The sequence below is a fragment of the Amblyomma americanum genome, chromosome 5, assembly GCF_052857255.1.
Source record: "Amblyomma americanum isolate KBUSLIRL-KWMA chromosome 5, ASM5285725v1, whole genome shotgun sequence".
Classification (NCBI taxonomy): Eukaryota; Metazoa; Arthropoda; class Arachnida; order Ixodida; family Ixodidae; genus Amblyomma; species Amblyomma americanum.
Window position 1 is genome coordinate 163,074,977 of NC_135501.1, and position 16,610 is coordinate 163,091,586.

At 45.8% G+C, this 16,610-nt stretch overlaps 1 protein-coding gene across 1 annotated transcript; it reads right to left on the minus strand.

Annotated features, from left to right (window-relative positions):
- Positions 1-3: 3 nt before the first annotated feature.
- On the minus strand, positions 4-15,495 carry LOC144132887 (Golgi resident protein GCP60). Its single transcript, XM_077665602.1, has 9 exons — positions 15,291-15,495; positions 14,430-14,571; positions 14,223-14,363; positions 13,684-13,797; positions 10,547-10,634; positions 8,064-8,307; positions 5,746-5,843; positions 3,666-3,852; positions 4-3,114 (listed from the first exon to the last, which is right to left on the minus strand). Exons 1-9 carry the CDS (start codon positions 15,457-15,459, stop codon positions 2,876-2,878), a joined length of 1,422 nt encoding a protein of 473 aa, XP_077521728.1. The 5' UTR covers positions 15,460-15,495; the 3' UTR covers positions 4-2,875.
- Between the last annotated feature and the right edge of the window lie 1,115 nt (positions 15,496-16,610).

Consider the following 16,610-nt stretch of genomic DNA (forward strand, 5'->3'; position numbering starts at 1 on the left):
ACGTAAGCATGTCAACTCATTTTGGAATTTATTCACATCTCGCTTATATCTTACAATGTATATGGCATATAGGACAGCAAGGATCAACTAAGCTATGCCTGGTATGCTCAGTGGCGGAGATGGGGGGGCGGGGTGGGGTTAAATTTTCAATCTGGCTGGTTGCCAGTACATTCGTATTCAAAACTTCAAGTATTATCATATAGCAGCTGTTCCGCTCGTTGCATTTCACGCAATATTTTACAAACTCCACAGGCCTAACCCAATGGATCAGCAGAGTAAGCTAAATTCATAATGTGAAAGAAAAAAGAATTGCAAAGTTTTCACCGAGAAACCGTCTATAGTCTGATACAAATCAATAAAAAAACAGCTTTTTCCTGTCAGAAGACCCCTCTCCACCAATGTCGTCGGCAGATTCTGAACCTGCTAGTGTGGTGATGCAGGGAGTGGCAGATGAGGGCTAGTCCTCTCCCTGCATTGTCGGGATAGTCGCTGGCCTACTTTTTCACACCACTCCCTGCATAGTCGCACTTGAGTTCATGAGATCGGCTGACGCCACTGGCTGGAAGGGGGTCCTTCGAAGGGGAAAGCCAGACTAATATCAGACTATGGGTCTTGCACAGCAGACATCTGCACCACTATGGCGAGTATTGTGTCCCTATTCAAAAACCCAGACTAAGAGCAACTCCGAAAACATATCTTGTCTGCATTGCATCAAAAAAACTTATTGGGCCGCAGTTCACAGCATGACAGGAATGAGAAAAAAAAGGGCCATGCATACACCATAAACACATTCTAAACTGGTGCAGCATTTTTTCTTTCTGGTGACATTGCTGCAACAATTTATTTGAGGCTTATCACAGAAAACTTTATGAGCAGCAGCAACTGCAGCCCGGAAGGCTGGGCTCTACTTGCCTTCCAAGATTACAATCTCCAGTGCTGCAATTACTGCTGTGACAAACAGCCAACTTGCCCAAGCTTGCAGGAGCCATAAGTAAACTGATGGTGCAAAGTTAACTTCTCTGAAACGTGGCACAATAGGAATGTGGAGGTGCCGTACATACACAGCCTTCCACAGAAATGCACAAAAAGTGCACAGTTCCCGAATTCCACAATGCCAAACACAGAACTTTGATCTTAAAACTGTGCTGCGCTGATGTCCGATGCCATATAAGGGTCGCATTTTTCAGCAGCCACCAATAGCCTGCACCTGATTATCGATATTGGGCCTACGAAATGATGCACTGTGCCACTTTCTCGACCACTGGGCATACAAAATGTTTGCACTGGTATGACAGCTGAGCTAGAATGTAAACCTTGTTAGCACAAATTATCTTGCCAAATGCAAGGCATTAGACGGACTTGGTATGCAAGCCATGACAACAGCGATGCCATAGACATGGGACACATCCAGTCCCAATTCACGCATCTAGAGTGACGTGAATGTTCAAACTTTAGACATTCACATTTTGCTCAGTCATGGGCAAAAAACCAGGTACAGGGAATGCAGTACGCACTTTTTTCAAATGTATACCTCTGCTTCAATGTAACATGCCAAGGTTGGCGTCCCTTTGCATTAAGCTCATGCTTTTTTTCATTCTCACGAATGCTCAAAGCAAGGCGCTGCAACAACTGCTGCAGTTCTGGGCACACTTCCACGGGTATCAGTCCACTTCACATGTGCAGTTTCGCCTGTTATATCAAAGCACAGTGCTTCCAGGTGTTCACGTGGACCAAAAATGCGCCGCAACATGCGCCAACAATACACGCTGTACTCTGAACCCTGTCTAAGTTGGAACGCCAGTTGTAAACTTTAATGAGCTGCAAGTGAAAATATGTGGGAAGTCGTGTGTAAACCTGCAGCAGCAATTGGTGCAAAAAAGCATGTCCACATACTCGTTAATGCAAAGTTGGACACCGTGGAAGAGGGGAAGAAGTTAATCCTCAGCCACGGTTCTCGACGCGCCACTCGATTGCTGTCAACCAAAAGAGCTCAGACATCAGTATCTGTGTTCTTTTAGATGTCATGTATGAACAGCAGAGTGTTGCGCATGCATAAAATAAGCAGACTTGGTGGGGGGGAGAAAGGTGCAAGAAGCGCACAAGTTCAAGCTCAAGCTACAGACACCTAAAAATATCCTTATAACCCTTAGCAATAAGGACACAGCTTGCAGTCTCGTGCACAAAATGACGTTTGCCGGCCACGACAAAAACGCTGCCACTATGTTGCCGACAATTCTGAGCATGGCAGGCAGTAAGGCGGTGGTCGTCAGCAGCTACTTATGCAGCACTAGATAATGCTTGCTTTTTACACAATGAGTATGTCATGGCTCATTCCTATGCCTGCTGACTCTGCTTTTTTTAGATTTGTTGTGCGACCTGCACACAGCATTTTATCCAAGCCCATTACTAATGCAATCGTGTTCCAATCAATCAGCAATGGAGGGCATAACAGTCTCTTGAAGCCATAAACACAGACAGTGCTTCTACCAAGTCTGCTCATTTCATCTGCGTGCTTGGACACCTTTTATTTCATGTGGCGTGAGACGAGTTTCTTGTCCACTCTCAGCATGTCAAGAACCAAAAAGGCACCTATTATCCTGATTGAAGAGTTTCTGAGCCAAGGATATCTTGAATGCCTTCTCCACACACCTTTTAAGCTTGTCGACACGGGAGGGGGGAAAGCGCTCCGCTCTGCCCGAGTCGCTTCTCTTAGCCGGGGACCAGCGAAGTGTGGAAAGAAAAGCAATAATAATAAAGCGGCTGAAAAAGTTCAGTAGAACACTTTAGTTTGCACTGCCCGAGGTTATGCTTTGCATAAGGGCTCGGCAATGGCTACCGTCTTTAGAAGGGGGTAAAGTAGCACGGCGGGGTGTGCTCATCGGGTGTAGTAGACCCGGTAGTAGAGGGTCTTTGAGCGCCACAGGGAGTAGGAGTTGTCGAACTTGAGGAGGTAGACGCCCTGGCCGGGGTACAGGTGGCTGCCGGCGTACACCTCCTCGTGGCAGTCCCGACGAAAGACCGGGATCACCATGCTCATCGAAGACTGGTTTCCCGAGCCACGCGGTTCGCCGTGCGAGCCTTTCTCCACGTCTCCGCTCTCGGCCGACCGGTCCTCTGTGCATAGCAGAGAGATGGAGAAATTGCGGTTGGTACTGGGCACTTGATCGTGCGGATGAGCACTTGAACTTCGATTAGTTGTAGTGCACATTACAGACTTGCTGAGTAGCTGTGCACAAAGATATAACCGAAAGCAATATGCGAGTAGGAATGGATAAGCCACAACTGCATCATCCGTCTGCCACAAGTACGGTGGCTGGCCACAATGGCACAGAGGTTTGCGCAAACTGTGAGGAGGGGCCACACTGGTCAGCATTGCTGGGCAAGTGAGGTGCACCATTTACTTTCTCAATCTGCTTGTAGTAGTGTACTGAAAATCATAAACACGGAGCTACTTTTGTTAGCAAATGCTGATTTCTATTTATTCTCCTTTTTATGACCTCAGCAGTACATAACCATCGTTAATGTGCGCAACAATCGCCTGAAAAAAAAAAAAAAAAGGTGCCACAGGGGCGGTAAAAAATAGCTGCTGCCGTCTCTTCAAGGACTCTATGCCCTATGTCCACCAGCCATGCAGCCAAGGCTCTTTCTGCCAGCCATGCCCTCACCTTCCTCATCGTCGTCGTCCTCTTCACTCTCGCTAACGTGCACAGACATCTGGTTGCCTGGCTCTGTGGTCCACTCGAAATACATGCCGAAGCCCAGATCGTAGTTGTCAGTCGCAAACTCCCAGAAGAGGCAGTTGCCATTGGGATGTGTCGGCACTCGCACAGTAACCACCTCACCATGCCCAACCTGCATGAAGACATTCGGTATGAGTGACATTTCATGTCTAAGCTAGATCATGGTGGCAGAAAGCGTGTTTTAGCTTCTCTTCATCTGCTCGATGAGCATGCAAGTCACAATTTAGTCAAAGGTTGCACATTTGAACCTCCCGGGAAAACAAAAGAAATGTCCAACCATGAGAGGGTGTAATTCTCAAAATACCAGTATACCTGCCAGCCACACTCGTTTTACTGAACATTTATTTAGGGTAGAGGCACTGGATTTTAGTTTGCTTTTTTTGCATGTAATAACACTTCGAAATGTCCTTGCATGAGCCTTACCTGCTGCACAAACTGACTTAATCTCGAGTGTGTTGAAGAAGACACCCAAAATTTTCCTACTTTTCAAGGTCAGAGGACTGACAGTGACACTCATCAATAAGCGTGGCACCTCTGCACGATGACGCGCAAACAAGGAGCACAATGTTCCGCTATCACTTCAAAGCTTCCACAAACTGGCACTTCTGATGGTCCCATTGATGGCAGCAAGCATGCAAGAATACTGGTCCCTTTTACATGCCACAAAAACAATGAACAATGAGGTATGCTATAGTGGAGAGCTGCTCCGGATTAATTTTCACCGCCCGGCATTCTTCAAAGTGCACGGGAAATCACAGTACACGGCCATTTTTGCATTCCACCTCCACTGAATGCAGCTGCTGCTGCTGCAAAATACTGTTCCAGCCTTCTGATCTCTTCTTAACCCAGGCTACCCTTGCTGATGCTGCGTTGCGCCCGATACCAGCTCTAGCACGACCCAGTACTGCCTTGCATACCGATGCCAGCTTTAGCACACCCCAGTATTGTTCTGCACACTGACACTAGACCAAGCAGACCACAGTGCTGCCTTGCACGTTGACACTCCAATAAGCAGAACAAAGAGACCAGTGTGACATGACTGCTCTGAGTGAAGTATCAGTCCCCAGAGTGAAATTACATTCTTCCATTGAACCAGAACAAGAGGAACAGCATTACCAAGTTTCGTTTCATGCCTCTGCCCGGAGACAGCGCAGATGCCAAGTTCACAAAAATATTGCGGAAAAAAAATTTCAGCAGACACACTTAAGACTGCTTACATGCGGGAATGCGAAAACTTTACTGTCCTTGGGTCCAACGACAACCACCCGCACACACATACACACACTCACATATGACACCAGCCGGATCACTGTATGACAAACGGTCGCGTCACAGTTTTGTTATGAATATTGTCGGGAAAACTGGCCCCACATTGAGGTTGGCCAGAGGGGAGTATTTATAGACGAACGACATGTCTGACTGTCTGAATTGGTGATGCTCGGCTTGCTGTGTGCGTCATGCATACGGCCACTAGATGACGTCGCGCTATTTTTCTTGCCATAGCTGGGTTTTTCTGCACCATCTGTGAATACACATTCTAAAACATGCCACCAGCCTTTCTCGTAATGGAACCAGTAATGATTTTGCATTAAAGGCACAGATTCTACCTGGAAGGCGAGACCGAGGGAGTAAATCAGCACTGTGGGCACAGATTGCCACATGAAACAAGTGTGGCAATGACAAGTGTTTGTCTCCTCTGTGAAAATCGCACCAAATGACATACTGCACAAATGTGCCCAAGTTACCGACTTAATCGATACCCCTCTTTACTGCTGCGCACTATCAGTAAAAATAAACGAACTGCCAAACAGAGCTCTCCTCAAACCAATGCTCTCGCACATTCTGGTGAAAGTGAAAGCACAGATTTGTGCTGTGTAATTTACCAAAATAATAAATTGAAACTTTTAATTGATAAAAACGCTCAGTACTGCTTCAGTGGAATGACAGCCAGTACCTTAGTACAAGCAGTGCACACTGTAAGCACTGGAGAGATGAGGCTACTTGCCTTCAGGATCCCATTGCTGCCTTCCTTGCGGATTCCCTCCTTGAACTCCTTGATGTCTTTGCGAGTCCACATGGATGCTGTGGCCATGGCCGGCAATGCTGCAACAGCAGGAATACTGCTCAATCAACAATGGGTTCAACTTTCATTCAACAAATTTTTACATGGCAAAAACAGCATGCAACAGTGCAATGTGGTCAACTTGGTCACTGTCATGATGTAATGCTAATACAACAGAGCCTCGTCAATACATTTTTCAAGAGACAACAGGGAGAGGAGAAATCCAAATATAGTACTAAACGTTACTATCAAGTTGCTGTAAATTTAAGCATGAAAATATATCAGCACCTAGAACTGATCAAAAATTCAGAATAGGTCAAGAATTGTCTTCAAAACTTTTCCGAGGAACAGAATCAACTTCCTCTCTTTTTTTTTTTTTGCTTGTATGACCTGATAATGCATATCACAGTCATTCGAACTGTACGCCATGATCACCCTGGTCGTAAGCTGCACAGTAAGCTCTGCTAAGAAAGAGCACTATAGCTTCTGCAGCACCAAGCCACAGCTGAACCGGCTGACAGCCACTTCAGATAACGCCCGAAATAATGCACCTGTCCATGCTGTCTCAAGTCTGTGCTTATCAGAAGTGTCGTGCAGAGTTTGCGGGAGACAGGACGCCAGTCAGCAACAGTGCAGAATCTCGAGTAGGTTAGCTTAGGGCTATGGAAACGCAGTGAATTCAGTTCTGCACTCTTAGAATATGTTCTTTTTTTCTAAAGCCACTTTGTACAGTTACATTCTTGCACATGTTCAACCAGTGAAATTCAAAGGTCAGTTCCAACATTACCACGACATCAAACTTTTGTGCAGTTCAAGAACACAGGGCATCAAGAAACACTGCCAACTTAACCACTACAGTGGGTTCGTCGACCACCACCTAAACAACATGTTCGACCTCACCCCAATCTCACCCATCAATCTTAGCTGAGCTGAAGCACTATTGAGAGCTCAACAGCAAATGGCACTGCCGTGTAACACTACTCAACTAACATTCAGGTCAGTTGCCGTTGAAAATGCTCATGTAATCTGTCACACAAGCAGTTTGAAAGCCCACTGAGTCAACAGTCATCGAACTAAACTGGGATCAGCTGGTGACATATGGCGACATTCACTGACAACTGAACTCAACGGAGATCGACTGAATAGAGGTTAGCGAATAGCTATCGGAATTTCGAGTGCCCTTGAGAACAGCCCCGCACTCATCATACATTGCAAAAGCAAGATATAAACTTGAAATAGACAAAGAAAACTGCTTTAACTATGAAATTAAAAACTATGTTAACTGTTAACCAAATAATTTTTAGTCAGTAGCCAAAACTATAGCTCCGCTGACTTTCCGATGTGAACAAGCAGATACTGCTTACGTTGCATGCCATGTCCTTGCGTTTTGCCTGTTTTTGCCTTTTAGTGCTTTGCGACAACACAGAACAAGTGCCCCACAAGTGTTGCAATGACAGCTATGAACGTGACCAAAACGGTCACTGATCTATGGCAGCCTTGCCGGCGAAAAGTGAATGCTTCTAAAACAGAAGTGCGCATCATTGCCCACCATTAGCCAATCATCGCTGTCTACGATTTGTGCCGAACTATGAATTTAATAGCTTTTTTTGAACAAACTTTCAATTAAAAATAGCACGCACTTCAATATAAGGCTCGTTTTATTGCTGCTTCACTTCCGTGTTTTCACTCAGTGGTGTTATCCCTAGCGCCATCTGTCAGACTACAAGCTCACTACTCAATGATCATCGAGGTTGGCCATGTGGCGGCAGTGTAGCTGGATGGGCATAAAATTTAAATGGCCATTAAAAGAGTATAGATACCTAACTTCTGGGTGCATGTTTTCTTCTCTTCAATGACGAGATATAATTGCTGCTTCCCCATTTTAATTCACTACAATGCTAAAGCCAGCCTGCCTCAAGAGCCGAAATGACAATGAATATAAAAGCAGCGATTGTATTGCAGTTTTTTCATGCCTCACGTGACCTATAACCACACTTTGACGTCGCAGTCATCGTTTGGCTGTAGAAACCGAAATCAAAACATCACGACAGAAAATCTGATTATAAATTATTTAGCGGTCACAGGCAAATACCATGTGGTGATTCAAGCATAGTAGTGTCCTCCGTGCCGTTGCAGAGAAGAAAACATGCCACCAAAACTAGGTGTCTATACTCCTTTAACTCAATGAACACTGAGATTGCCCGTGTGACAGAAATATACATAGGTGTCACTCCATCAATAGACACGCCCACTGCACACACCCTGTCCGCACTCTTCCGTGGACTCGTCGTCGCCCGAGCTCTCCTCCTTGCTGCCCTTGTCGGCCATATCTCCATCTCCGTTGGCCGTTGGCTGTTCGGGCTCTGGCAGCGTCCCCTCGGCCGCGTCACCACCATCGGCCATGCCCTGAGCCTTCTGTTGTTGCTGCTGCTGTTGTTGGCTGAGCACCTGTTGCATGTACTGGTGGTAGTGCTGTTCCTGAAGCTGCCGGATCAGCACACCTTGCTGCAAACATGGGCAGCGCAGTGGGCGTTACTGGCCTCTGAATCACCACACACCAAATCTTAAGTGGTACGAGCAGTAGGGCATCAAAGGTCATAGCACCATCGCTCATACCACTTAGCTTTCCTGAATTACGCTAAAAGGCTGTGCGTTGTTTTTTCGCTCAGATAATCAATGCCATCTGTCTGATCAGGGCAAAGTGCAAAGTAAGCGCCAAAAGGACGGGCAAAATGTTTTGAAGGAATATGGTGTCAGAGCAGTTCAGCTGAAATGCGGTGCTCCCGAGGCCGTCGGAAGCATTCTAGAATTATGCGGCTGCCGCATGCGTATAAGCGCTCGCTGTAGCGACTGCGAAGAGCGAAAGTTTCAATCGTGTCAGAGAAGTGCACCTGAAATTCAGCGCTCCCGAGTCCGTCGGAAGCGTTCTAGAATTATGCAACGCCTGCTGGATACGTATGCGCACTAGCTATAGCGACCACGAAGAGCAAAAGTTTCAGTCGTGTCAGAGCAGTGCAGCTGAAATGCAGTGCCCCCGAAGCCGTCGGAAGCGTGCTAGAATTATCCAACACCTGCCGGATACGTATCCGCGCCGGCTATAGTGACCGCGAAGAGCGAAAGTTTCAATCGTGTCAGAGCAATGCAGCTGAAATTCGGCGCTCCCGAGGCAAGTCATTATAAAAATATGAAGCGTCAGTACCAAGCTAACCTCATTTTTATGATTTATATTTCGAAGAAGCCGATAAGTACTACTTTTTTCTTGTTGACATTTAAGCATTTACGTGACATTTGAGCATACTGCAAGCAGCTCAGACGGAACAAGCATTAATGAATGCAAATGTGTTTCAAGAGGGCTGAAAGGGATTGCTCATTTTAAAAATGTAGCCACAGACTACAGTTTAATTTTTCAGTATGGCCAACTGCTGCAGTTCATGCCAAGATGTAATGTGAGGTACTCCATATGGCGTGGTTGGTGCATTAACTGACGTAAGAGCAATTAGTGCAGAGACAGGACACAGGAAAGACAAAAAAATCATTGGTACAAAACAAATGTTTTCTTGTTATCACATATTTGCTTAATTACGTGCACAATAAACATTCTTTTTTACTATGGGCTCCTTTCTTTTTTTTTTTGCTTCAAACTAGGGCATATGTAGTTATACCTTGACAAAGTAGGCAGCCAACTTCAGGATGCCGAGGCAACAAAAATAATAACGTGTGGAGCTCTTGATAAGCATACTAAATTTGGCACTAATGCTGCAAAGGTGCACAAAAAACCCACTGGAACTGACAAGGCGTTTGCTCTTTTGGACTCGGCTTTGGTCAGAAATGCGTCAACATCATCATAATAATAAGCCTGACTATACCCACTGCAGGGCAAAGGCCTCTCCCATGTCTCTCCAATTAACCCTGTCCTTTGCCAGTTGCACCCACTGTATGCCCGCAAACTTCTAAATCTCATCAGCCAACTTAATTTTCTGCCACCCCCTGCTACGCTTGCCTTCTCTAATAATCCACTGCGTTACCCTTAAGGACCAGTGGTTATCTTGCCTTCGCATTACATGCCCTGCCCAAGCCCATTTCTTCCTCTTGATTTCTACTAGGATGTCATTAACCCGTGTTTGTTCCCTCACCCACTCTGCCCGATTGCGGTCTCTTAACGTTACAGCTATCATTTTCCTTTCCATAGCTTGCTGTGCTGTCCTTAACTTAAGCTGAGCCCTTTTCGTTAGCCTCCATGTTTCTGCCCCGTAGGTCGAGTAACGGTAATATACAGCTGTTGTACACTTTTCTCTTGAGGGATATTGGTAACCTGCTATTCGTGATCTGAGAGAACTTGCCATATGCGCTCCACCATATATTCTTATCCATCTAGTTACTTCCCTCTCATGATCCGGATCAGCTGTCACTACCTGCCCTAAGTAGACGCATTTCTTTACCACTTCCAGCACCTAGCTGCCGATTGTGAACTGCTGTTCCCTTGCTAGACTGTTGAACATTACTTTGGTTTTTTGCATGTTAATTTTTAGACCCACCATTCTGCTCTGTCTGTCCAACTCATTGATCATGATTTGCAGTTCACTTCCTCAGCAAGGCAATGTCATCACGCACACTTGTGTATTTGCCACTATGCAGGTATATTCCAACAGTGACAGATAAGCAATTTAACAGTGAGATCACCACAAGTCATTGCAAGTAGCTCAACTAGGCAGCTTAGCTGAAATACGAAGCACACACCACTGACCTGCTCAGTGTTACCGGGAAACTGTTGTTCAGCATAAGCCTTGAACTGGTGGTAGGTCTGCCGGTTGAGGGCCTCCTGTATTAGCCGCCTTCGAAGAGACAACAACAACCAAGCTTAATACAGAGGAACACAAGCTCTGAGGGCTTTTGGGCAAAACATGCAGTCGAACTTTGAACCGATGATATCTGAACCTCCAATGATAAGGTAGGCCATGACTACAAAGTTCAATTGCACATCACAGCCATCGTTCAGTTGATGAAACCACAACAGCAAGACAGAAGGAATTGAATTATAAATTATTTAGCGAGAGAAGGCGAATACAACGCGGTGATCCATGTATTCTAATGTGAAACACATCACTTTAAGGAAGAAAACATGCAAGAAAAACAGGTGTCCTTTAATGAACAGTGCTTTGCCAACAAATTCTTAATTCAAATAAACAGTTAGTATATGTTGGTCCCCAGCAAAACAGCTATTGAATTTAGAAACCAGACAACAGTTCAACCTATATCAGCAGCAGAAATAGTGGTATTTGTGAAAACGCCGAAATAAGCTCCTAACGCGCGAATAAAAGGCACGCAGCACATATTGAAAAATTACTTCAAAGACGCCTGCGCGGTCTTCTTCCCCACTTTAACAAACTTGACTCTGCAAAATGGGACCAACAAATTGCGCTCCCGCGCTGCCTTAAGCGAAAGATCGGCGGCGCGTTGACAACAGCACCGTCCAGAGAGGCCACTCGCCAAGCGCGGATATATGTCAAGTGAGCATGCATGCAGTGGACAAAAAAAAAAAAGCGTGCCACAACATAAAAGCCTCGTGGAAGTCAATAACGCGCGCCGGCGGACGCAAGACATTCCAGCCGGATCGATACGGCCGAGCACTGTACCACGCCGTACCTGACTTCTCCAGCCTAGGAACACCTACGGAGACATAAGACGCTGGGCCGCGCGCGTAAAAACAAACTGAGCATATCCTTCGCACTACCCTGCTCAGCTCACACTAAACCTAACCGTATCCACTACCAGCACGATCTGCTAAAGCGCGGCGCTTTCCCGTGGCTGGTAACGCGGCAGACGCGGTCAGCAAAGGCAAAAAAAAAAACATACAACCTCGCTTCGCAGCTCGTGAACGGTGCGTTTCACCGCACACACCAACGTATGGTGGCAAAGCCTACCCTCTGCGCGCATCGCTTGGTACTTGCAAAAAGGTCTCGCTAACTAGTCGTACCGTGGATGCCCGACAGGTTGCGACCAATCGATGCGGCCCAGACAAGTTAAGCAGCCGATAACCTCCCCCGGGGAGGTTGCTATGCCTACTGCAGGTGATGAGAAACGCACCTGTAGGAGGGACAACAAACCCCAACGTTGGCAGCCTCCGTGCGCTCGGCGCAGAACCGGCGAGACTAGAAGCAAGGCGACCACAACCCTAAGGTGACGGGAGTTTGGCTTGCTAAGGTTTCCCGATCGGGTTTCGACGTTTCGCGGTAAACTCAGCCGAAACACACGCCGCGGCGCACAGGCTAGAGGAAGCCCATGGACGGACGAGACTGCGCGCGAGCGACAAAGCAGGCGGCGGCGGCTCTACAGCTAGTCGCGACACCCCGGTAGGCGCAACGGCTAAAAATCCAGGAAGAAGGTTGGTCCCCAATTTGGGACTTAACAGAATGTCGTGCCACTTGTGGCGGCCAAATGAACTACTCAGCGTTGCCTTCAACACGGAGGAAGAACTGCAGGGAGTCGTTTTTAAGTTACCATGAAAATTCATAGGTGGCGCCTCCGTCTGCTGACCTCCGTGAAGGTGGCCACGGTACTCGCACAGATTAAACCGGGTTCCCGCAACAAATGCGTTTGTTGAGCTTTGTCCGAAATCTACGCGGCGCACGAAGCGTCGAGCGCCTGCGCGCAAACTGGGAACGGTCATCTAAGTTTTCATTCTCAAGAGCAGCCAAGTACGGTAATAACTCCTCGCGCGCGGGGAAAAAAAAAAAATCCCTGAAGTGAAACTAATGTTGTAAAGCATTGCTCTGGGCACTACATAAGGTGTGGATCTCAAAAATTAGACAAACATTTTCTGTTGCTATTGTTGCTTTTGCTATACTAAAACATACAAAACCGAATGAGGTGTATTTTTTTACTAACTACATAAGCAAAGGTGTACATCGCTAAGTTAATGAGCAAAATTCCTCTAAAAAAGTTTCAATTGAAGTTAGTGCTTACTGCACCAGATATTTGTGATTTAATTAGTCTTTCATTCCAAAATAACATGTGGTCAATAGTGCTCCTCCATTTCTCTTTTAAGACAAGGGTTCGATCCCAGCAGCTGCGGTCACATTTAGATGGAGGCAAAATGCTAGAGGCCCATGTGCTGTGCGATGTCAGTGCACGTTAACCTCAGGTGGTCGAAATCATCTGGAGCCCTCCACTATGGCGTCCCTCATAGTCTGAGTCACTTGGGGACATTACATAAAACCCCATAAACCATTTCTCTTCATATGGGTCGAAATTAATTCACAAAGCTAACCAGCAATGTTGTTAGCTTTATTCTCTAACTCACCCTCTTAACTTACAGTAGAAGCACAGCACAACAGCACGCAAGCTCTGATGTCACACAGTAACCAACATGGAGTGCTCTCAAGTGAACAGCTCCACAACCTCGCCTCTTGTGCCACAGCATGGCACAACCAAAGATAGAACGATACGTATCAATATGCAGCAAAATTTTTACAGGATGCAGCTGTGCGGAAAAATTATTTTGGCACTGTTAAGCTAGCCAATCACCTAATATTCCTGCAAGTACGAATGGACTTGCATGCACCATCAGCTGGTGTAAATGCCAGGCAACTGGGCTGCAAAGTGGCACTGCTATAAGCCTATTTTTTGAAGCACGCTTCCCATAAACTTTTACTGCTGACTGCACATAGCGTTTAACATCCTAAAGTTGCACGCGGTCTACGATAGACGCCATAATGAAGGGTTTCCAGATTCATTTATCCAGCAAAGGTCCTTTAACATGCATCAAAATCCCACAGCATGGAGGCACACCCTAAGTGCACACTTAGCCATAGTGGCGAAGCAGCATCCAGCCCCATACAAAATGCTCATGCCACACGCTGACTCCTCTGGACACACACTCACTTTTGCTCGAGCTGTTTGAGCCGCTCTTGTTCCTGCCGACAAACTTCTTCCTGTAGCCTTTGCCTTTCCCTTTCTTCTTCCTCCTCTCTTCTCCTTTCTTCCTCCTCTAACCTCCTGAAATAGCAATATTCAAAATTAGGTGCAAGGCCATTAATCAGGAAATAGCAATGCACACATTCAACAAGGCTCCATTTTTTAAAAACCACATAGAGCACATACAATTGCCAAGACAATATTGCTTCATTTGCCTCATCAATTTCATGGTTTCTTAAAATACTTTCCTCAACACATTCCCGGATAACCTTTGTAATATTGTTAAGTGTTTTCCTTCTGGGCAGCAACAGCACGTGACGGAAATTGCAAACAATGTTCAGTTAAGGCAACCAAGTTTGCAGGCAAAGTTTATTTTGTTATGTTTTGCAAGACAATACACATGCAGTGAAACGCTAAAACTCAAAGATGTCACTTTGATATTTATGTTACGGCCGTTGTTTACTGAAATGCCAACAGCACAGCTGTATATCTGATGACAGGTTCACCTTTTCCGTTCCTTCTCCTCCATATCAGCCTTGTGTGCCTCAACGAATGGTCGAAAAAGCGGGCATTTGAGGTTGAGCAACTCTATGAATTTCTTCATGGCCGCCTCGCGATCGGTGTCTCCTAATGAAATCCACGCTTGCCTGCGAGGGAACAAACAGTGACGTGTCAGCTACAGCTCACAAGCTTTCCACCATGCAAAGACGAACCTCCTATCCCTTCCGACGACGTCGAGGTAGCCAACGGGTCGGGATTTTTCTGCGTTGTACTTTCCATGCGTAACTTGCATTGTGTAGGCGACGAGGTTCACCTTGTCTTCGTAGGAGATGTGAAAGGCTTTTCCTTCGTGTTCTGCGGGTGTTCGCGCGTGAAAGAAATAATGACCACTGGTAATTAGGTATTGTAGTGTATCTGTAACACTGGTGTCAAACATCTTAGCGAACACGTCGGCGCAAACACGCTGGACCTAGTGGCGTGCGTCATTCTCAAAGTCCCGTCCCAATTCGCACGTCAACAGTAAACAAACGAAGCATCACCGATGAAATTTAAGGGGAGATATCGAGAAGATATCCAGGGCTGTCATGACAGCGCGCTGTCTTCATATCCGCCGGTGCAGTGACGTGTTTCGAACAATGTGCAGCGCTGCATGCTCATTTAACACGTAGTATATGTAATGGTCATACCTATCATGTTTCCTTTCGGTAGTCATTCCAATAACCACAAAGTATCACGCCTACTAACAAGGGTCAGAACGTTCTCACATACGACTTTAATTTCGTCGCTTACACCACATTTTTTTTCTTTTTCTTCGTTTACATGCGAAGTGCACTTGCAGTCGCAACTCGCGAGTTCGAACTTGTCAACACACTGTCAACTCAGAGAGGGCTTAACTCTAGGGCGGACACTGCAGAAGAGTGTTGCTAAAAGTGAAATTTATTCACACATTACATAAAATGTTAGCAGCGCTTGCCGGCGAGCAAAACATGAGAAGGATGTGTCGAGCTAGGTTTCGGAAGGGTCTCAGTGGTAGACTTCTATGAGGTGGCTCGGTTCAATGAGGGCACGCTTACCTTTGAAAAACGCCGTAGCCATTTTGTACAGCTGATCCAGCGTGAATCCCCATGTGACTGCACACGAATCCTGCTCAGTGGTAACTTCTGATTGTGGAAGACGGTTGATTTTGGTCTCCGTATCTTCACTGCCCGGTCCCTGGACCGGCCCATTGGCGGTGCTCGCCATTGCTGCAACGCTGGCAGCGGGTACCGCAGCGCCATAAGCGGAAACGCTAAGAAGCCGGCAAACGGAGAAAAAGAAACCTGGCGTGGAAACCGAAAGCGAAACTACCATGTTGGAAATTGATGAAATCCTGAGTAAACAGTCGTGCAACAAGTTCGACATGTTACAATGAGCCCACATTTTCAAATTCTGCGGGTACAGTCAAATCAAACAGCCGCGCTCGATATGACAATTAGAAGTGAAGTACGCTTGCTGCCAGACAAAGCCAGAAAAATACAATACAGCAGAGTTCGTAGTTCGCCGTTTTAATAATCTTAAAAATGGTGCACATAAAAATCAGGCTCTGGAATGATCTTCCCGACAACGTAATCTCCTGTACTGATCCTATAGAGTTTAAAACGACCCTATGTACGCATTTATCTCTTTAGTATTGTTTCAAATGCTTTTTCTAGTTTCAGTCGCTTTTATATTGTTCACTGATGTACCACTGTTTTTGTTTGCACCCCACTACTACCTCTTCGCATATTCGCGTTTCGCAGTTTTTTCGTATTTTCTATTGTTTTGTTCATAAGTTATTTTTGCTCCGTTTTAAATAATCTGTGTTCGTTTTTTTTTTTTGTCTTGCACCGCGTCCATTGTACCGTTATTGTTGTTTATTATTTCTGTATATTCCTTTTCCTTGATGCCACCCTCACTCAATGCTCTTCGGGGCCTGTGAGGCATCAATAAATAATATCTTGAATGATTCACGACCAGTATTCACCACATTTGCAAAGCTCTTGATGGCTTTGGCTATCACGAAATTTAATGAACAATTGAAATTCTCTTGCCGTTTTTTCCAGCTGGTTTCCAAGGTGCCTTACAAGGTTTTTCCCAAGGTGCCTTGAAATTGACAGTTGCATCCTTCCTACCTTTGCTCAACCACATCAAAAACTTGTATGCTGCCAATTAGTTTATAGCATTACCTCCAGCATTACACATTAGGCTTTTGTTCAATAATCCTATTGCACTTCACCAAACAGTTCCCCACCTTTACTTTTGCCTTTTTAACTTTAATACGAAAATGCATGTTTCTAACCTGTTCCATTTCCACTCCTCACATTCTTGTGACCGAGTACCCCAACTATGCAAAAATAAGACAGCTGACAAAAGTG